This window comes from Patagioenas fasciata, chromosome 3 (assembly GCF_037038585.1).
Source record: "Patagioenas fasciata isolate bPatFas1 chromosome 3, bPatFas1.hap1, whole genome shotgun sequence".
Classification (NCBI taxonomy): Eukaryota; Metazoa; Chordata; class Aves; order Columbiformes; family Columbidae; genus Patagioenas; species Patagioenas fasciata.
The window spans coordinates 60,630,210-60,652,172 of NC_092522.1; the positions used below are offsets into that span (position 1 = coordinate 60,630,210).

The window sequence follows — 21,963 nt, forward strand, 5'->3', positions numbered from 1 at the left end:
AACTAGAAAAAATGATCTAAACTCATTATAGCAGATCTTCGGTTTGGGTGATCTTTAAACTGGCTAGAGCAAACCTCCACTTTCTGAGAGATGGAGTACTATTTCTTTTCAGTGTAGGATGGTCCCTGTCTACATCATCAGCAAAATCCTTCTCTTTTGGTAGCAGACTGTCACTAAGGAGTGAAGTTAGTAGGCAGGAAGGTCATCTCCATTCTCATTACTGCTGTAATTACTGTTTTGCAGATGAGTGAATTTCCATCTTTGTTTCACAAAGATTTAGTGTAAAAGAATGAAAAATAAATAAACTATTACTGAATCTGGAGTTGTGTGGCGTTATCTCATACAATGAAACTGGTGAGGGAGCCTGGGCAGGAAGGGCTTGTCTTCTGGTTTTTGGGGAGGGGCAGCTGGCTAATAAGATTCAGTGACTTTCTTAATTACATCCCTAGCTATAGACATGCATGCAGGACTGCCAATTTCGATCAGATTATTGACAAGAATGTGAATTAAATACACATGGGTGCACTTTTGCGCTATCAGTGGTATTTGGAATAAGATTTCCTCTGTCTCTTTTACTTAAAAATGATGAAAATTCTGTCCTTCCAAAACAAGCAGAAAGATGGCATTTCTTGTAAAAAAAGCTGTTGTCTTGTTATTTCAGGAAGCTTTCTTAACCAGTTACTAAACAGACTGAAGAATAAAGGGTATTGCTAATTGCACATCGTTGTACTTTATTATGTTCCCTTTTTCATTTCTTTGAGCTTAAAGTTATGACAGTATCTCTGTAGTGTCCTTTAAAGTAATGGAATTTCTGGGAGAGTGATGTTTGTGCTTCTTCGAGTTCTCTTTAGGAAGTAATGACAATAAAAATCTTTTCCTTGTCCCCAGAAACCGAGTGACTCATGTATCCAGATGGGTACAATATGAACTTTGTCTGAGAACCAAGGACTGGAATGCAAAGAGTTTGGTGTTGTTTGTAATGTGGTTGAAAAGCTGTTCATATAAAACAGCAGCAGAAGTTTCTTTTAAATCCATAGAGTTCCCTACATCAGCTTGCAGAGACACTTTCTGTCTGGAAGGAAGATGTTGCATAAGGGAAAATTCTGAATTTCTTACTGCTGTATAGATGGTGAATTGTTTCAGCGAGGAGGTCATATTTCTATGTGTTATAACAACTGTTACTAAATCCAGTTAATTTTAAAGGCTTAAGCACTGACGGAAGGCTCTCCTCCCTCCATGCGTCTTTTCTTTTGTGCTACCCTAAATAAATGCCAAGTAGAAAACTGGTATTTTATTACGAGGTGAGTTGTCCAGTAACTTTATTCCATCCTTTCTCTAGGTCCTTGAAGTATTGCTGCTTTGGGTTGTTACGGTGTCATTTCTGGCACTGCTTTCCACTATTTGTATACTGATTTGTGTTTTATTATGCTGAGCTCTTCTTACTTTGTACAGAACAGGTATTTGAAAATGAAACAGTCTTTCCCTAGCCCCACAAAAAATGGTGTTTGCACTTTACTGTAAGAAGGGCGAGGAGCCAGGGGCCCTCCCTTTTACAGTTTGCAAACCCTACGCACGTTCTGGTGGAGGTGCCACGAGAAGTGCCACCTGCAGAGAAGACTGTATAGCATGTAGGATCTATGGATCCCCACATCCTCTGCTGGAAGCCACTGGTCTGTATTGTGTGGCCTGAATGTATTTACCCTTTACGTTTCCCAAGCTCACATTGAAGAGCTTACCTATAGAAAACGTAGCAGGGTTATTGAATTAACAGAAACCTGCTTTTGAGCATCTTCCTTTAGGTCAAATGTTTGTGTGATTTAAAATGTAATTATTTTACAATGGTTTCTAGCATCTTAATAGATTTTTCACTAGGAGAATTGGTTATTTATGTTCTGAAAACAAGCATTACTAGTAAAGTACTGCTAGAAGTATCATGCTGACGTTCCTTTGTATGTTAACTCTTTAAAAACTCACTCTTGAACTAAGTTGCTGATGCAAAAGCTCATCTCCTCTCTTAGCACTCCCCATGCAATTACTGTCTTGTCCCTGAAACAGGCTTCATTGCATGAGTTTTCCTGGCCCAACTAAGTCATTCATGGCCCTAATTCTTAATGCTTAATACTTCTTTCTATCTCTCTGCCACAGCTTTCTTTTTTTTTTCCTCTACCTTACAGAGATCCTGTGAGGCTGAATAAATTTGTTTGGGTGGCCCCTCCTTGTCTTTCTCCCAGGCACTCTCAAGCTGCCACTGAACCTAGAAATGCTTGCCTAACATTTACCTGTACTAAAATGACATCCTCTTTTTCCTCTTGGAAAAGCCTTTAATGCTTTTCCCGGAAATTCACATGGAGGTTTTGAAACAGTGACAGAGAGGTTGGGTTTGGATGCCGCAGGCGCTGTAGCTGAAGGTGCAGGCAAGTGCAACAGCCTAGCAGGTCTCACGAGGAACATTTCACATGTGCTTCCTTGTTTTGGCGTGCCTCATGTCGGGCCGTATCTCTTATCTTATTGCAGACTTGCTTCATGCTGCTGTTGGCCTTTGTCACCCATTCCTGCTTTCACAGATGTCTGATGCATCCACTTTTCCCCCTTTGCTTTCGAGCAGATTTCAAAAGGTCCCTTTGTCTGTGCGTGATGAAGTTAAGTCCTTGAGCCGTCTTTTGGGCAGTCCTCCCACGTGGGGCCGGGATTTGCCTCACACAATAGCAGAATAAGGATTGCAGCAGCTAGTCTGCAGCCTGTAAATTAACTTGGTGGACCAGGTCACACTGTGCTTTGAAGTTGTTGCTTTTTTGTGTGCTTCCCCCACTTAGTCTTCCAGAATATAAATCTTTAGGAAGAATTATCATCATTTAAAAGGCTTAGACAAATAGCAGCTGGTATTGGTTCATGGTCTCCAATTGGTTCCAGACATCCCTGGTTTTGATAAGACTACAAGACAATCCCAGAAATTCCCTGCCTACAGCTTTTGTTAATGCCATTAAATGTAACATTGTGATTACTGATGCTTTTGGAGCTGATTAGCTAGCATCCTGAGTGACTGATAAACACCGTAATTTAATTATTTCTTCAGAATGTCCTCATGTTGTATCCCACTCCCCCTTCTTAGATTATTTTAAAGTACAACTTGGTAGAAATGTTTGATGGGGATTTTGAAGAAGACCTCAAAGCACAAAGATGCCTGTGTTCAGCTTGTGCTCAATGGTGACAGGATGCTCCATTCCAGCAGTGCCCAGAACAAGCCTTACTCTGTTCCCAAGCTATTCAAAGTTGCCTTGGCTCAGTACCCATAGAGGTGTCATCCCAAAGGGAAAGACTTCACCTGAGCTTGTAGCTTTTGGCTTTGTGAAAAGCTGACAACCATGTTTTCATTCTAGTTGAGTGTTGCCACAAAGAACTGGTCACAAAACCTCCTGTTGGAGTCATCCCATGCGTAAAGTACTGGCAAACAGAGAAATGCTGTGTGAGGAGTGTCTAAGAGCACAAAAAAAAAAAAAAAAAGCGAAGTAAAGGGCAATAATAAAATAAACCCAAGAAAAAAATTATTTTTCTTTCTGGAATGCAAAGGATGCATGTTTTGAGTGCCTGTGATGGAGATTAGGTGAGGCATCTTTGGTTTTGAATGTCTCTGTCCTTTTTCTCTGGACTTTTGGGAGTTGCTTTCATCATAAGGTTTAGTACATTCTGCCTTTTTCTTTTAATAGTAATTCCTTGATAGTTTTGTTTGTTTTGTTTTGTTTTTCAGTCTACTGTAAATTACAATTTTGCATTTTCAGATGTACAAAAGAGTATATTGTCTTCCTTTTCTTCACCCTCCCTGCCATATAAGATTACCTCTTCCAAAAATATAGCCATAAGTGATACCACAGTTCGTGAGCACACGTGTAAGGAAGCCAGAAGAGGGCTCTTAGCACCGTTTTGTTAACAGGGTCTTTTTCACTCTTTCCTCACTTCTTCGTTGTTGAAAGTAAGAGGCAAGATACTCGTTTAGTTCTTGTGATACATGGCAGCGTTATAAGGAAGCTGAGCTGATTTTGCTTCTAGATGAGCCTGCAGGTTATAGTTCACTCGAGATTTTTATTGTGTTCATCAGCCTGTTTTCTGAGGCAAAAGGTGCTTGTCCCAGCCTTGGCTAATCTCAGTGTGAGGTGATAAAGTCCCGTGCGCACAGGGACAGGCAGGGTGTGCCGGTGAAAGGTATGAAGTCAATGCATGTTCGAGAAAATGTGATGAACTTTCTCCAAAGCCCTAAACCACCTGTTGAGCAACCGACACACAGTGATTGGAGCTGACATGGGAAGATCAGCTTTGTCAGGGGATTTTAACAATCTTCAGTACATGAACTTAGTGTACATTAACTTAATGGACATGCCTTTTCTACCTTCCCATCTCTGAATGTGCCTACTATGTTAAACACAACTGCCTTTTTATTTGTAGTATGTATTGGTATTAGTGTATATTGTACACCATGGGGCAGATTTTAGCTGCAACTACCAATCTGTATTGGGGAAACGAAAGACAAAATTTGACTTCTGTGCAGTGGATAAGAGTACATGTTTGGGTAGATAAGTGTGTATCTACACAAATACTTAAAATCTGTCATCTGAGTCTTGATTCAGAACTGTATTTGTCTAGTAAATATTTGAGTCTCTTCGCTTTCCTAATTTTACGTTGAAACTGGATTAAGCTGTCTGTTACATCTGCATGTAATAGTGCTAGATATGTTTAAAATTGCATGAAGTGTATGTACACATTCTACTTTCGTTCCAGTGATTTGTATTGGGCCTGTATAGCTAATTTTTGCAGTTTGACTGAGCATAAGCATGTCTTAACCTATTAGACAAAGAATGGTACATGCTTGTGTTGCCAGTATCATCTCTGGCTTACAGAGAGGCCATAGGATGACAGTAAAAGAATGAGCAGGACTTGTTAGTGTAACTACTTCATTTTGTGTAGCACGTTAGCATAGCAATGCAGCTTTGCTTTCAGCCAGCCAGCTATAGTTTAAAGCTCATAAAAATAAAAGAAAGAAAATGTATCTCCGAAAAAGAGACAGAATTTTTTTTATTTATAAAAAAACTTTTGTGAACCACAGGGTTGTGTTTTTATGTAACTGCTTTTGTGGCTATCAAACTACCCGAAGTTCATGATATGTTCATCTTGTCAGTATGCATTTAAGACCACCAGCTTTGCTTTATTTCAAGCCATCTTTTGTATTGATGTAACACAATATGACTGAATGTATTTTGGCAGGGAGTAACTAATCTAATCCATATACCACCAGATGAAAGTAATTTAACGTGGGTTTGTGGAAGAGCTTGAATTTTCAGAGCAACCCACAAAGACATTTTTCCCCTTTTAATTGTTCCAATTGTTTTAATTGTTTTATATCTAAACAGATCCAGCAATGGGAACAGAACCTGGAAAAATTTAACATGGACCTTTTCCGAATGCGATGTTACCTAGCCAGTTTGCAAGGTGGGGAGCTCCCAAACCCGAAGAGCCTTTTGGCTGCCGCTAGTCGTCCTTCAAAATTGGCCCTAGGGCGGCTCGGCATTTTCTCAGTCTCATCCTTCCATGCACTGGTAAGTCCAAATGCACTTTTTGTGGGTGCATTACACAAAGCCATCATTAGTATTGTACTTCGATGTGGAATTGTGCTGGGATAATACATGGCTGCACCTGCAAGCATTGCTCAGACAGCTATGTTCCCTTCTCACCTTTTCTGTCTTGACTGCAAATAGATTTCTTCCACCGAGACAGCCTTTGAAACCGTGAAGATACGACGATGACTTTTTTTGGACCCCGCAATCTCCAGAGTTGGGTACTTCTGACCCATACCTAATAAAAGAAACAAAACAACATATTCTTCAGCTGTAAATGACTCACTGTGTTGAATTTATCACTGTGATTTCACCCCCATTGAGTTCAGAGTTTATAGCGTGTAGGAGCTAAGTCACTTAGAGTGAAAAGAGCCTAACACTGAAATTTCCAAAAGTGATTCAGGTCCCTCTGGACTGAGCTAATCTTTTTTTGAAAGTTCCAGATCACTCCATTTTTCAGGAACAGTTTGATACTCTCCTGAAGAGGAAGTATTTTTAGAGTAGGCTAAAACTAGAGACAATCCAAAATTATAAGTCACTTTTTAAGAGTTGTGGCCTGTGTTAGCAAAGAAGAATGAGGGACATCCTCAGCTGCTGTAAGCTGTTGGCTTCAAGGGAAGTATGGCAGTAGCATGTTCACCTCTGCTCTTTGCCCTTGGCAGGGCTGTGAGGCTGATCTTGGCAGAGAGAGGTGGACTATATTTGCTGCATGAGAAGTCAGTCTGAATAGTAGTCCTGAAAGTCCCGTCAAGGAATATTTCTGTCTGCCACTGGTTTTATCTATGTGGTTTGCATTGTTGCTTGTTAATAACTCAATGCTACAGCACATTTATCTCCTATGTTTGGCAATTTTGAGAGTCTTTCTTCATCTAGCAATTTCGTATCTCAGTGATAGGTTATCATGCTTCTTCAGACTCTTTTCATTAACTCCCCTTGTTGTACAAAGCAATATTTTCTCTGTTCCTACCTTCCTATGACCTTCTAATTTTACACTATCACACCATTGGAATACTAAAGCAAGCATCACCACTGAAAGTTTAAAACACTGTCCTTGCACCTTGTCATATTACATTGAGGTGAACTGAAGTAACTCTTATTTAATGCCTCAGGTTGAAATAACTGTCAATGCTTTGCTCTTATGAAAGTGATACAGGAAGGCCTGTCTCTGTATTTAAATAGATCTGCTCCAGGGATGAAGCTGCTCTCAGGAAACGTACCTTGTCTCTGTCACAAAGAGTCCGAAATAAGAAGGGTTTATTTTCTTCACTAAAAGGACTGGACACATTGGCGAGGAAAGGAAAAGAAAAGCGACCTTCTGTAACTCAGGTAGATCTTTTTTGCTGGTCATAACGTAGGATGGCTTGTTTCTGCTGGGGTCCATCCTGCGAGGTGCTGTTGGTGCATGGGGTAGGAGATGTCTTTCTATAAGTTTCAGTAGACATGGCAGACTGGCAAAAGGAGCATCACTTTTGAAGAGTATGTAACTGATTTTGCGTTTCTTTCTGATAAATACGATTGGTGAATGAGAGTTTTTGACCCAGCAGGTTAGTTTTTATCAGCATCATGAGACCATCAGGTTTGAATTTGTAACAAAACTTGTCTTCTGGCACATTGCAAATTCCAAGTAGAGTTTCTTTGGAGTTAGCCTCTATGTGCACTCCTTAACACAGTGTTGTGCTGGCTTATGGCTGAGACTCTGAAGTACTATTGCAATTTAGTATTGATTAATACAGGTAAGGCTCCAAGGGAAAAAGAGGAGAAACTGCTGCAAAGACATCTGTCTTCAACATGACCTCCCAAAGCAATGTGCCCTTCTTGGAAGGTTGCTTTAGCCAACAGGAGAAGACTGCTGTCAAGCAGGTGGTGAGCTGTAGGTGTAGACGGCTGACTAATAAAGCCGTGCCAGTTTACACCAGCTGAAAGCTTGTCGTAGGTTTGGTGTGCTGGGGCTGGCTGGCCCTGGGGAGAGGGGCTGTGCCCCTGCATGCCCCTGCTGAAGGGCTGTATTCCTGCTCATGAAGCTACAGCATCTCACAAGGTGATTTTCTCTTTGTGAAACTAGTGGCCCATCCACTTATTTAGTGTAAACCCTACAGTTCAGAAGTCTGTATTTTCTCAGTAAAATTACAAGTACATGTTAAAATAAAGTTCGCTGCCTCTTCCCTGCCAAAAAGGTAAATAACAGTGGAGACACTTCATTGGTGGTGAGGCAGAAGGTGTAGAGGTGCACCCATACTCAGAACATTACCATTTCCACTAGCTTCTGCCATGTCTGCTCTTTCTCCTGCAAAACAGTATTTTTAGGCATTATTCATTAGGTGACTTTGTTCCTGCTGTTCCCCGCCCCTTGTATTTTGATTGCATTAGTCAAAAATCTGTCACCAGCACTTGCAAATCAGCTGTTCTTGCATGTCTGGTAATCTGCATGTGGAATATTTAAACAAACCTATCTGTCCACATACTGCGATAGTCCCAGAGCTGATGCAACAGATTTAACGTCAGGATTTTCTGGTCTGGTGCTTTGTATTTTTAATAGGTAAATATTTAGGTATGTGTTACACTGGGATGAAGCTTCTTGGGGTGACGGTTACATATCTTAGCATATTGATCCTGATGTGTTTACATGGTGAAATTGAATAAGTATAAAACTGAAGTCTGTCTTATGAAAGGGGAAACCGAAGGAGAAATTTTCTCCAGGTCGCCCTTTTCACGTAATTTCTTCTGTGTTCCCCAGCAATTGAGGCTGAGAGTTCTGCACCTTGATTTCTTTATTAGTAAGAGGCCTGAGGGAAGGGATGTTATGCCCCTTAGCTCTGTTCCCAGCAGAGCTGATACCTCGCACCGTCTTAACTGAGTAATATGTCCTCCCATAGGCTTTATAGCCCGTGAAGGGGATTCTGCGTAGCTCAGAGACGGGGAATCTAATTTCCATGGCAAGGAGAGGAGGCTCCTGCTGCCCTCCTCCTGCTTTTCTAAGCTTCAAGGAGGGAGCTCTGGCACAGCCAGAGGTGCCCCTTGTGCATCCTCACCCTCTTTATTCCAAACCTTGCAACATTTGACCCAAGAATGGGTTCATTTTCATCCACGAGCTGAGGTTCCTGTATTTATTTGGTTTTTTAATTATCATGTATTTATTTAATATTAAACATCCTACAATAAAATTAGGTGTAAATGCTGGGTGTTGCATATGAATAACACCAGGCTATGACTCATACGCATAAAGTGAGGAATTTTTAAGGGCATGGATTTAAAACTGACCCATGAACCTAGAAGGTGATTGAAAAGGGAGCTGCGTCCTTGCTCAGACTTGAGTGTATGCACGTAATTGTATATAGTATATCAAAACTGGCATAGGCCTGAGGCTGCCTTTCTTGTCATCTATTTCAGCCCAGTGGGAAAATGAGTTAAGCAGAGAAGTGGAGCTCATGTTTCTGCTCATTGTTATCCAATGTCTTTGTCAAACAATAGGTTAAAAATGTCTTGCTTTCTTGGATTTAATTAGAGTTCATTTGGCTGGAGTTGGTATGTTTTAATCTTCTGTACCCTAGTCTCAGAATTAGATGGTATATTCTTGAACATTGTTGCGTCAGAGAAGTTTTTTATGTCATGTTAAGTTCAATTTTATGATATTAATAGAGAAAAGGTTCTGAGTTTCTACGCTGGGAGGTTTTTGTAAACATTAGTGAAGTGGCTCAGTCTTTTCAAATCAGTTAATAAAATGCACTGTAGCAGATGGGGGATGTCTAGGCTCACATTATCCTCAGTTTCTTAAATGCTTATCTGCTTTCTTGTGTCTAAATGATGAACTGTTTCAAGAAATCATAAACAATAAAATACTTTTATTACATCTGTGTAAGAGACAAAGAAGAGCAAGTTCAGAAGTGGTACCTTTTATTTGCGTTAGCAGAAACTGGATTTTATGTGAAATTTTAAGAGAGTTTATTGTTGTCTTGGATTATCTGAAAGGCTTGTGCTAGTTAGAAAATGAAACAAAAAAACAACTACAAACCAAAACCAAACCAACAAACAACCTAAACCAAAAAAAGCTCAGATCTAAGTTTGATATTGTCCTGATTTCTTGACTGTAGAGTTTATAAAAGGCTATTTATATTTGCACTTAGGGATGGTAATGTTATTATTTGCAAATCTCAACATCGTCTATAAACTGTATAGATCTATCCATGTGTTTATCCGTTCCTTATCACCAAAATATCTGACTGAATCCATAGCCGTTTATTGGATTTTTAAAAATTTTATTAACAAGACAAACACCTTTGTGAGATACTAATAGTTAAGCTTTCAAAACAAATTGGAAACGTAAGTCTCAGTTTCTACTTTCTTCACTTTCCAAGGCAGACACAGTAGTCAGCTATTTTCATTACTTAATACTGCAGTCAAGTGTGCCTTTAAAGCTAAGCTAAAGGTGTCCATTGATAGTGCCAAGCCAACTGCTCAGCTAAAAGAGACGAAAAACAGTAGCGTAAGAAGTTTTACAAAACAGCAACAAAGATTTGAAATAGCTCCTTTAAATCATTATGAGATTTTTAGCTGTACTTAGCATTACCGCAAAGGGTGAAACTATAACCTTGAGCATAGTGCGTTATTTGAAGGTAAATTACTTTGAAATTATTACTACACAGGAAAAAATCAATGCTTTTACATACATTTAAATGTGAGTGTGCATGTAGGCCGAAAGAGAAAACTTGCCTAAATTTTCTTTATAGAGGGAGATTTTTATTTCTTTAGTACTTCTTCTAGTCAGAATAAAATGACAATAGGTACAAAAAGACTCCTGGGATTTAGCAGGTTGACATGTCTTTATTCATTTACTTTTAAATTTTTTTTTTTTCAAATAATTTACCTGACATAGGTAAGAAATAACGAGTTTTATTTGTGTAACCTATTCATTTATCTGTAATATGTTTAATAGATTTTTGATTCAACTGGAGGTCATGGATTTGCTGGTGTCCAGAATTCAACCAACTCTGCTGAGGTAAGATATGCCCATCCTCATTCTGCACCATCGTGTTTTTAAATTCCTGAATATATTTCACTTAATGTATGATGAGGCTGGTTCAGAAACCCCACAGAGGTTCATAATAACATGGAGTTAGTGTTAGATGGCAGGATTATAATTCTGCTAATGAAACCACTTTGACGAATGTTTCTAAACATGCATGGTAGCATTTTTGGGAAAAAAAAAAAAATCCCTAGAAGCTTCTTCACAACACTAATCCTTATAGTATATACACTGTCTGAAACAGATTTTGTACCAAGCTTGTTTGAAAACCCAAGGTGGCAAAACCCAAGGTGTATTTTTCCGCTTTGCCTACTTCAACAGAACCTGCATATTTTGAGTATAAAGGCAAATAAAGTCTAATTAAAGTCTGTGGAGCATACCAGCAGAGAAGTGTGAGCTAATATATAGCTGGAGATTGCCCAAGTAAAGGAAGAGGAAGCGGCATGTCACTCAGTAAATATCTCTGGTTGATGTTCCCCTGTGCCCAGGAGGAGGAGGGCGGCTGCTGGTCCCTGCCTGGTATGAGTCACCATCCCTCTCAGTTGCCGCAGCCTCCCTGGGGATAAAGTCACTGTTCCCCCATCTGGAAGCAAAGCAGGATGCTCACATACATGTAGGACCACTGGGTGTTGCCTGTGTATTGTGTGGCTTACACAGACAGAATGCTTCAACCTCGGTAGGCTTGTGCATGCTCCAAATCAAAAAATTCAAATTAAGTCTTAGGCATGGGGTTTCTGAATTTTGTTTTCAGTATGGCATAGCTGGATTTCTTTAATGGCAACATGTGCCAGACTCAAAGGGGTATTTTATCTTTCAGTCTACCCCCTGTCCCTTTTCCTTCCTTGTTCCCTGAACCAGATATTCCCTTGATACACTGTAAAATGTGAAAGACGACTTTAAAAAAATCACTGCTGTTCCCTCTCAGCTGAGTTTGTGTACCAGGTATTAGACAAAAAGTGAAAATCTGCATATAAAATGCAATATTGCTTTTGAAAATTATTAACTATAAGGAAGAGCCGTAATGAATCTCATGAGGAAGGTTTGGACAAAGTTCATAATTTCTTATATGTTTTTGTGTTGCATTTCTGTATCATTATCTGCTACATGGTTTATTTTCTTATCAAATACATTCATTTAATGGCTAGATAAGAAAGAAATACACAACTATGGAGAAGTTCTGTCACTGAGAGAGACATCTCCCACTGACAGCAGCTAATCCTATGATGCCGTTGTGCCTCCTGAAACTGTCTTCACATTTTGTCTGTTCTTTGAAGAAGGATATTAAAACACCCAAATTCCCTTGGTTACTTGACCACTTGCTTGTTAAATCCTGAGGTGGGAAAGTCTTTAAACCAAATCACTCCTCTTATTTCAAAATAAATTGTACTTTGTTCCTGTCTGGTCCTGTTTAAACATAGAAAGGTTTAGTCCCTCCTAAACCTGAGAAGAGGCAAAATCTCTTGGGTGCAGTCCCTGAAGGTTTCTCCAGAAGGGCTGTGACACCGATCCCTGAGTTTATTGCTGAACCCCTCCATGGTTGGGTGGTCGATGGTGCTGCCTCATGCAATGGAGTCCGCTGTGGATCTCCTGTCCTCTGGCCTGACGAGAGCATTTGCTCTTTCTGAACCCTTTTGAGGGGACAGAGAATGGTTTAGAAGGTGCTGGGGAGCAGGCAGAATGAAGTCCTCTCCCTTTGGCACTGTGTCAGGGAAGAGACAAGGTCTGGTTTCTTGACCCAGCTCTTAGAACAGGGTTTACGTGTTCTCTGTACCTGCTGGATAGAAGCAGCGTGCTCAAAATTCAGGCAAGGGCTCACAGCCCCACTCCCCAGGAAGAGGGTACTGCTGTGGGGGCGACGTTGCAGCACATTTTGGGCCAGGCTTTTACGAAGTTTAGCAGGGTTGTGTTTCAAGACTGAAAAAACCAACCCCACTTTAGATGCTAAAGCAGAGCTCTGGAGCTCAAGCTTGTCTCTAGAAAAACATTATTATTATTATCTCAACCTTATTTCTAAAGCTTTTTTTTTAGTGGGAATTGCACATAGCGTGGGCATTTTTAAGATCCTGACATTTTGATGAATCATACAACAACTCAGAAATGATTCATCATAACTCTGAAAACCGTTATTTTGGCATGAGCCCAGTTTCATTGGCTGTTTTCAAATGAAAAACAAAAACAGCACCAAAACTTTTTATAAAATGCTACTTGAGGAGTGAAATGAATGACAAATAGTGAAGTCTGCCAGAGAGGCTGTTTTTTCCCTGAAAAGGGTGATAAAAACAGGCAAATAGCAGGGGGAAATGATGAAGTAACCTATTGGTCCTGCAGCAGCCGTGTGGCACAACATGTGACAGTCTGCAAATCCTGGCACCTATTTCTGGAAAATTGGATGGGTAGTTATAACTTTATGTGGCAATGAATGAATGAACTATTGTGGAATTAGTCACTGCAAGCATAACAGGGAAAGAAAAAAATCTCTTTTCATGTCAGATTTTCGGAGATGGAAAATGTGGGTGAAGCAACAGTACCTTGACTGCAGTTAAGGAACATAGTCATGTTTAATAACAGAGACAAGTTTACCTCAAGGCATATGCTTGAGCACCAGTGTACGTGGCAAGGAAAGGAAAGCATCTTACATAGGCTGCAGAACTTCCTGTCCAGTCTTAAAAGCTTCTGGAAGAATGTGGCCTTAAACTTATTTCTCATCACCTTCATTCTCTGTTTTGGGTTGGTTTTGTTTTAATTTCTGGCAATAGTCAGATTTATTTCTCTTGGACAGATTTAAGAACTACTGTTGCCATGCAATAAACCACTGCAATAGTTACAAACCTCTGAGCTGCTGGGAGCATCTCCCTGGCTGAGGCAATGTACCTTTGGTTTTCCCTGGAGGAAACCACTGGAGAATTCAGTCTGACTTGTTCCTGCTCAACTCTCACAGCCTACCTGCCTTGCCTTTTTTCCTTTCTGTTATTTGCACTGTGGAAGGAGGTCAGTGTTTGTTTCCAGGCGCTTGTTTTAGTCCTTTCTGAGAGGACTATTTTTCTATGGGAAAAAACACCACCACCAGTGTTATGAGAACTCTGGAACTGCAGCCACTGAGGTGAAACTTCACCTGGTGTAGATTTCACCACTCCATTAATTGCAGTAGCATAGCAGGATTCCTGTTATGTATAGTAGTTGCTGGATTTTAGTAAGGACCTGTGTTAATAGAAATTTCATTTTCAACTTGTTTAAAGGGACAGTTGAGCAAGAGATGTAAAATTCATAAATGCCATTGGTTCGTTAATAGTATTTTTCCAAAACCAGCATTACTCTGACATTTAATTATTACTGTGCCATAATCTGAGTTGGCTGCAACCTGACTTTCTGCATTGTTTGGTAATTACCTGAATGGAATTGTTTACTACGTCATTTTCGTAGCCATGGTTGTTGTTTGGAAAAAACAAAATAATATTGGTCTCTCTGTTGCTACTGGTAGATTGTTGTCAATAACATTGCTGTCTGCAGCAAGAGAGGCAATCCCTGTGCAGTGATTTCACTGCAGCTTTGAATTGCAGTGCACCCCTGGGCTTGTGTCCTTGCAGAGCCAGGGGGAAGAACTGCAAAATCAAGGGGCTTTCTGTAGGCAGAACCCTCACCCAACCTAAACAAACAAACAAACAAAAATACAAAGAAAAAGCATTAAGAAGGTAGACACTTCTGAGGACAGCTCAGGATATCTTAAGTCTTGAGTGGCAGTTCTACCACTTCAGAGGGTTGTTGTCCCTTTCCATTGACTGTAATGGCAATTGAGGTACCCTGCCTGCAAAAACGTAAATGCCTTGATGAGTGTATTTAAGTGATATGCTGAATAGGCGGACCCAAACATATAGGTGAAACTCCAGATTCTGAACAGTTCTCAGTGTTTTTTAATTCTCCTTGTGTGGCTTCCTTTGAAACATGTAGCTTGAAGTGCAGTCCAGGGGAAAGTGCGAAAACGAAGGGTGAGAAAATGAAAGGGAATGTATTCAGAGTGGATGCTATTTGATCAAGCAGAGTGGCTTTGGGGCAAGGGGGAATGTGAAGCAAAATGGTAAACAGGCAAAACCTTGTGCTACTGATGAAACAATATGTTCGTAAACTGTAAATAAATAGAATGGGAACTCTTAATTCCTGCTTGAGTAATTTATTATGTAGAGCAAGCCTTGCTCCACAGTGCTCTCTGCTGGAAGTTTACTATATTGTAATTTTCTGTCAAAATTACAGTAATTCCATTGTTTTGGGGTTTGTTTTGTGATGAGTTTTTTGTTTGTTTTAGTGTGAGTTTTTTTTTTTTTAATTTAAATAAGTAAAATTGGATTAGTTGCTTCTTCTTAATAATTTATTCCCACTGTGATACATCAGGTAGCTACATATTTTCACTTTGAGTTAAATCAGCAATTGATATAAGATAAAGGCATAAAAGCCTGTGATGGGAATGCAGAGGAAGTGCAATCCATTCTCAAGAAAATCAAGTCTTCAGTAGTGAAAGAGAGCAGGTAACAGAACTTTGTCCCTGTCTTGTCATGGGGAAATACACAGTACCATGTCTAAATACAGATTCATAGCAAACTGCCAATGTAATTGTACTTTTGTGGGTTTTTGCAATATCCACATATGTTGCATGTTTCTTCCTTGTTTCCAACAGCAAGTCGATGACTTTTTGAATGTCTACTGCTCAGTGCCAGAGAGCATCCAGAAGGAGAGTCCTTGGGAAACACAAACATACGTTCACTTCTGTGATGGCCAAGGAGTGGCACTGACCCTCAAGCCAGAGCACAGAGTGGAAGATGTTTTGTCTTTGGCATGCAAGGTACTCACTTTTTTGTGTGTACAATTTCACCTTGTAAATAGCTGTGGACTTGAGAAGGAATGTAATATATCAGTAAATGCCAAAATACTGGGAGCATAATACTGGCATCTCCCTGCTGCTGTATTAAGGCATATTGCTCTGTTTCCTTTAGTTGTGTTATTTATGTGCTGTAGCCAAGGTAGCAGGTTGTGGAAAGGTTTTCAAGCAGCATTGCTTGAGACAGCACACAGTGAATACTTACAGAGAGGTGACTGTTTTCCAAGTAGTCAGCCCCTGTGAAATCTCAGCAAGTGTCCACTCTATGTTGTCATTGCAGTGAACCCAGTTGTTCGGTGCAAATTAATCACAAAGGTGTAACAGGATTGGTTGAGTTAATACCAGGAGATTAAGGCATTTAAGACTACTGTGACAAAGGCTATGGTATCTGTTTTCTTCTGAAAGTACCCTTTTAAGGTTTTAATCAATTACCACCCCTACTTGTGAATTTCAAAGACTGCATTCCCTTCGGAAAGTCAGTGCCAGCAATTTGAGAGGGATTGCTATAGATCTTGGGGCATAAAACTTGAGTCACAGGTTGAAGGTAAGGTAGAAATACCAGTTTTAACTACAGACGAAAGACCAGCACCTCTAGAACATTGCAACGTACCAAGCACCTTTGTCTCCACATGCCAGTGCTTGAATTTAGCTCTAACTTCATGATTCAAGTCACTTAAATTATGCAAACTTTTTCTGAAAATGAACTTTTTACTCCCAAGATCTGTTTTTTTGACAACTGATTAATATAGTTTACTTACTTCACAACTAAAAGGGAAAACAAGGAAAAAAAGGAGTCCTACTCTGCTGAAAATCCAGCTGTAGCTTTTGGATTAGGTTAGTGTGAAACTTCAGGGGAGATCATTCAGCTGTCTTGAAGTTAATGAATTTGGAAACTTCTAATGGAGGAAAGGACCCAATTTAATGGCTCTTTGCACCTGGTAATATTGTAAACAAACAAACAAAAAAGGCAAGTTTTTAAAAATCCAGGGTGAACTACAGTTTTTAGATCAAAATAAGCACATTGATTTAGCCAAGTCACAATGCATCTCTATGGCATCACTGAGAAGAAAATAACTTCTCACTGCTTTTGCTGGTGAAGACTGAATCCTGGAGAAGAAGTTTAATGGCTGGCTTAACTTTTTAAAAATTCACTGTACCTGACCAGGCTACAGGGTTTCTCTGGGACATAATTTGACCACCAGATGGCACCATACAGCTGAAACATTTGGAAATGGTTGCAGTGATGTGCAAGGCTCCTGAAAGAGGAAATAAAATTTATAAGCGTAGAATTATGTTGAAAAGGAAATTCCTTGCCTCTCTTACTCCATCATTCCAAAATATTTGTAAATGCAAAGCTGACTTAATTTTCATTGTCTGTATCTCATGAAAATTTAGTTTTAAATAATCTGATTTTTTTTTTTTCTTAAACATTTTTCTGTTTTATTTTTTCTTTCTATTCTGTGTGTAAAGCTTTTCATAAGCATTCTGTAATGCTGAATACTTTCTACTCATCTATCCTGGTTCTTTTCCTTCTTACATTTTCATTCTGCTCTGGTGAGTGTAAGGAATCTTTCTTCTTAACGGAACATGTTTGAATGTTATGTGTATAAGGATAAGTTCAAAGAGATTGTTGTTTTTTTCCCTTCATTCATGCCTTATGGGGTTTATACTTTTCTCATTTCTGTTTTCCATATGAGGCTTTTGGATAGCATGTATAGAAAAAAATGTGTATTGAATGCAGTTTTTCAGGATATAGAACACATGCAACTCGTAAACTGTTACACATAATGAAACACTAAGGTAATTACTAGTTACTCAGGAGATTTAGATTTTGTAAGCTGCAGAGATGCGTTAAAGAGGTTAAAGAACCCTCAGGGCTGCAGTCATTCCACCTCTTTCAGAAATGTTGCTTCCTCCTGTTTCTTAAATGTTGCTCTATTAATATGCTAAAATGAAGTGTTTTGTGCAGTGATCTCACCAGCATCCTGATTTTCAGAGAGACTCCCATCAGGGGCTTGACACTTTCAAGCTAATATCCTTTGGGAATATTCCTATTTCCCTTTGACTTCCTGTTGAGACAGGATTTTTGCTTTGACCTCATGCGGTGAAAAAAAATAGGTGAAACTCTCTGATCATAGATGAAACTCAGCAATAAAAATAAAATTCAATAAAAGCAAACCCTTAGGGAACCCGCTTCCCATCCCATCTCTTCTCCTGATAGCCCATACATGAATATACATTTTCTACATCAGAAGAAAACATTGCTGAGCAGAGCTGAGTCATAGAAAGTACTCACAGAAAAAGGTGGTTGTGAACATAAGTTCGAAAGGACAGAAAACAGTTGTGATATCTTTGGAAACATACAACGATGCTCAGTTAATCTAATAGCAAGCCATAGTGTTTATGAAAGGATTTGGAAGGATTGCAAGAGAAAGTGGAAATTGCACTGGAATCTTATCTTCTCAGCAATGCAGCCAGTTTTCTTTATACCACAAAAATAGTTGCAAAATTACTTGTTGAGGATTGCTTTTGCATGACTTCTAAAGGTCTTTGTGTGTGTGTGTGTGTGTGTTGCTTCTTTATCTTCTGGGATTCTGGAAATAAATAATAAATTTCATAGCCCATTCTCTTTATTCCTTAGATGAAGCAGCTGGAGCCAAGACACTATGGCCTACAGCTCAGAAGACTGGTTGATGACAATACTGAGTATAGTGCTCCTGAACCATACGAATACATAGTAGACCAGGAAAGTGTGACTCCTTTTAGACGAAGCTCCATTACATCTGTAGCTACAGTTGAATTATCACCTATGAATATGTGTGATTTAGATTTAAAATAAGGTTTTGAAGCTCTTCGTGGATTGCATTCTGCCGTCCTTGTTCACACATTCCATGCCTATGCAGACATTTGGGTGGCTAGGCCCTGCAAACACTCTCTTTAAAAACCCTTTGAAGATTTAAGTGGGGCTTCTGATAGAAAAGTGAAGTATCAAACTCTACTTCAGGCTGGGTTTTCTATCTTTAACTCTGCATTTAATCCCACTGATACCAATGACGCTTGTACAGTAACACAGTTCTCTGTCTAAAGACAGCAAGTTTTGTCTCCTTATTGATGCAAAGAATATCACGTTTATTTCTCATGCTGTACCTTTGGGCTTTGATGCTTGCAATTTCATTATTTGATGTCTTCTGTTATTGTCTTTTTTCCAACAGGTGTATGATGAAATAGAAATTTGTCCATTAAATGTTTATAACATTCACCTTACAAAGACTGAAAACATAAGTGATTTTGGTAAGCTCTCAGGAATTTTTATTCTTCTCATTGCTTACTTTGTCTTTTCAGGACTTTTCTGTCTCTGAGAGCAGGTAGAACCATCTTTGATAGCTCAAAAGTCCGAGTCTCCAAAGAAGTTGAGGCATTATAACAACGAACCAAACTAGTTGCTTTACGCTGGAAAGTGCATTTTTTATGTTTGGGAAGGGTCCACTTTCTAATTCTGCTGCGCTGGCCAAATAATTCAAGCATGAAATCATCAGAAGATGAATGTCCTTTGCCAGGATTAATACAGTCAGTCTCAGGCCATGGCCAAGGTCTGCCGTTCTCTTTTTTGGTAGTGGGATCCTCTGTTGGCACAGTATCAAGAGCGTGTCCTTTGGTACAAATTCTGACAGGCTTTTTCATCCGTGGGAGGCGGTTATACGTAGGTATAACTAAATACCTTGCAATGATACCTTCATAAGCAACTCTATGCTGTTCTTCAGCTGCTGTTGGTATATATTATTCCTTTCTGGCTGTCTCACTCACTGGTCTAAATGGATTTGCTGCTTTATAGTTTGGGTTTCCAGTTTTTGGAACTGTTTAAGAGAGCTCTGTGTCCGATGGACACACTGCAGGACTCTTACTGTAATGATGTGTTACTGAAATGTCGAGTGGGGCTGAGGTAGAACATATTTTTTTGAAATGTAGTTTGTTTTTTCTACAGCACAGCATGGCATTTCCTGAAAGTTGAAAAGACCTGTTAACTTCAATAGGGCTTACAATGACTGAGAAACAATGTGATGATTTCTCTGTGCTCCGTGGGTGTGTTCTCACGAGAAGTATCCTCCTTCTGGTTGTGTAAAGTCTACTAAATTAAAAAAAAAAAAATAAAAGGGAAATGTTTCCAAGAAGTTTATTTGATTTAAACTTCTTTTACTTCAGGCTTTGCTGTCACAGCACAAGTTGATGAAAATCAGCATCTCACCCGTGTATTTGTAAGTGATGTTCTCCCTGATGGACTGGCATACAAGGAAGGTATTTAATCATATTTATGTTTAATACTGTACTTCATTAGCTTTTTAAAGTCCTGAAACATGAAGGAGATTTAGTACTGCTGTCTAAAATGATTCTTGGCTTTTACTATTTATAGTTTTCTTTCTTAAAGACAATGAAAAGTAAGTGATATTAGAACAGATAATGTACACAGAGTAAGGGATTTATCTTTTCAGTATAAGGGGGGAAGTTCTTGTTCACCCTTGGAGACAAAGTCCGTATTCAGCCACCCAGCCAAGTGCTTTTGCACGGAGGACCAGGCTGGAGCAAGAGTTCATCTCGCACTGGGGAACCTCACAGGCTTGGTCAGTCTCCAAGACTCATCACTTTCACTTTTCCTGGCAATAAAAATTAGCCTCCCTCCCCAAAATAGATTTCTGCATACATTTCTGTGAGTGCTTTCTCTGCTGCACTGCTCAGAAACCATGCTTCTCCTGGCAAAGCAAGACCATGTGACTTCTGCTCTCTGAAAAAATGGGGACAAACCCAGAAAAATGGAGACTGAGAGTTTCATTTGCTACCTGAGGGTAATGACCACTTGGTTGTTGCTGACTTGAAAGGCGGTGGTTGCCACCGTTTAGATGTATACAGAAGCTGCTGTTCCAGTTTTGCATGAATGTTTTGATCTGCATGGCTAGTGCCTTGTTCTTCCCAAATAACGAAGTATATGTTATGGTGCTGTACATTACTGGTATCCAAGTCATGAGAGGTGCCTCTGTTCTTATCTTCCTGAAAGTTGTGCTGCCCTCACACCCACCAAATTCTATAGCATCTTTAGAGACAAACAACTCAGTTGCTTTGCTATGTGTAACACCTATCAAAGCATGAGGTCGATTTGTATAATTATAGCAGGAATAAAACTCCCATTGATTCTAATGGAGTTGTAGTAGGATTAGGCTATTTGAATTAAAACCACAAAAATAAAAGATGAATCGGTATTTAGTTAGTTAATAATTTATTTTTTTTTTAATTTCTTCTTTCTTTTCACATGCTCCCAGGACTCCGAGTAGGCAATGAAATCATGAGTATAAATGGAGAGGCTGTGTCTGATCTTGACCTCAGACAGATGGAGTTACTGTTTTTGGAGAGAAGTGTAATGCTCACTCTGAGAATGAACCATTACGGGAGCCAGCAACCCTTATGTGTGTCCTGGTCAGATGGCGAAATTTCCAGGGACCCAAAGAATTTGTTGCCCCCTCCAAATCAGTCACAGCTCCTGGAAGAGTTTCTAGATAACTTCAAAAAGAACACAGCAAATGGTAAGAGGTTGGCAATTATTCCATTACTTTCACCTCACTTCCAATATCAGTGTTTTTTAAAACTCAATTATGTTTTAAATTCTGTGATGGCTTCAGTGAGAAACCGGAGTACAAATTGTTCAAGTGCTGTTTATGCTCTATATCTGTCTGTTATTTTATTATTTTGTAGAAAGCAGAAATGCAGCAGAACATGATCATTTCTTCAGGGAAGACATATTCTTTTAATCTGATTGGATGCACCATCAAGTATTATCAAGTGCACTCTTAATCGTTCTGCATCGTCTTGGGTACCTCCAGTACATCTGTTTCCCAGGCACTGGTGGTTGAAATGATGTGATGGCTTTCAGAGGCAGAAGTATTGTTCTGTATTTACCACGCTTTGTGTGTGGTGTTGTACCACATATGTTAAGGGTACCTTAAATATAATAATCATCATCACCTCAGAAAGGAGTCACTTAGCTCTGCTCACACCCAGTGATATTGTTGTGTTCCTGTTGGATACAGCTGCTCACTGTGTAGAAGAAAGCCCATGAAAGCAACTTGCTTAGGGATTATTTTGCTACTACCTGCTCATATTTCTTACTCAATGTAGTACCACTGTATTAATCTCAAATGGAGGACATATCCTCACAGTGCTCCATCGGGGTGAGATCCTGATGGGTTTCCATATGAGGAGCACCAGGTAAGGAAGGTGCCAAAAACCTCCGTGGTAGGGACTGCTCCTGGCTGACAGTACGGTCCTCGCAGCCCCAAGGAAGGTGCCAGTGCTCACTGCGGGGTTACCTTTCCAGCTGGATATATGAGGTGGCACATAGAGGGGCACAGCCACGCTGGGTGATGGAGAGTTGTGGTTTCCCTTCCCTTCCTTCAGCCCACCTTACTTCATGTGAGAAATATATCTTG

At 39.7% G+C, this 21,963-nt stretch overlaps 1 protein-coding gene across 1 annotated transcript in view; it reads left to right on the forward strand.

Annotated features, from left to right (window-relative positions):
* The window catches only part of TIAM2 (TIAM Rac1 associated GEF 2), an 88,389-nt gene that overhangs the window by 19,726 nt on the left and 46,700 nt on the right, over positions 1–21,963 (forward strand). Inside the window, exons 6-13 of the mRNA XM_071806439.1 lie at positions 5,400–5,585; positions 6,783–6,929; positions 10,534–10,596; positions 15,290–15,454; positions 18,132–18,233; positions 18,700–18,781; positions 19,691–19,783; positions 20,800–21,060. Coding sequence (XP_071662540.1) covers positions 5,400–5,585; positions 6,783–6,929; positions 10,534–10,596; positions 15,290–15,454; positions 18,132–18,233; positions 18,700–18,781; positions 19,691–19,783; positions 20,800–21,060 — 1,099 coding nt within the window. The remainder of the gene's footprint in view (positions 1–5,399; positions 5,586–6,782; positions 6,930–10,533; positions 10,597–15,289; positions 15,455–18,131; positions 18,234–18,699; positions 18,782–19,690; positions 19,784–20,799; positions 21,061–21,963) is intronic.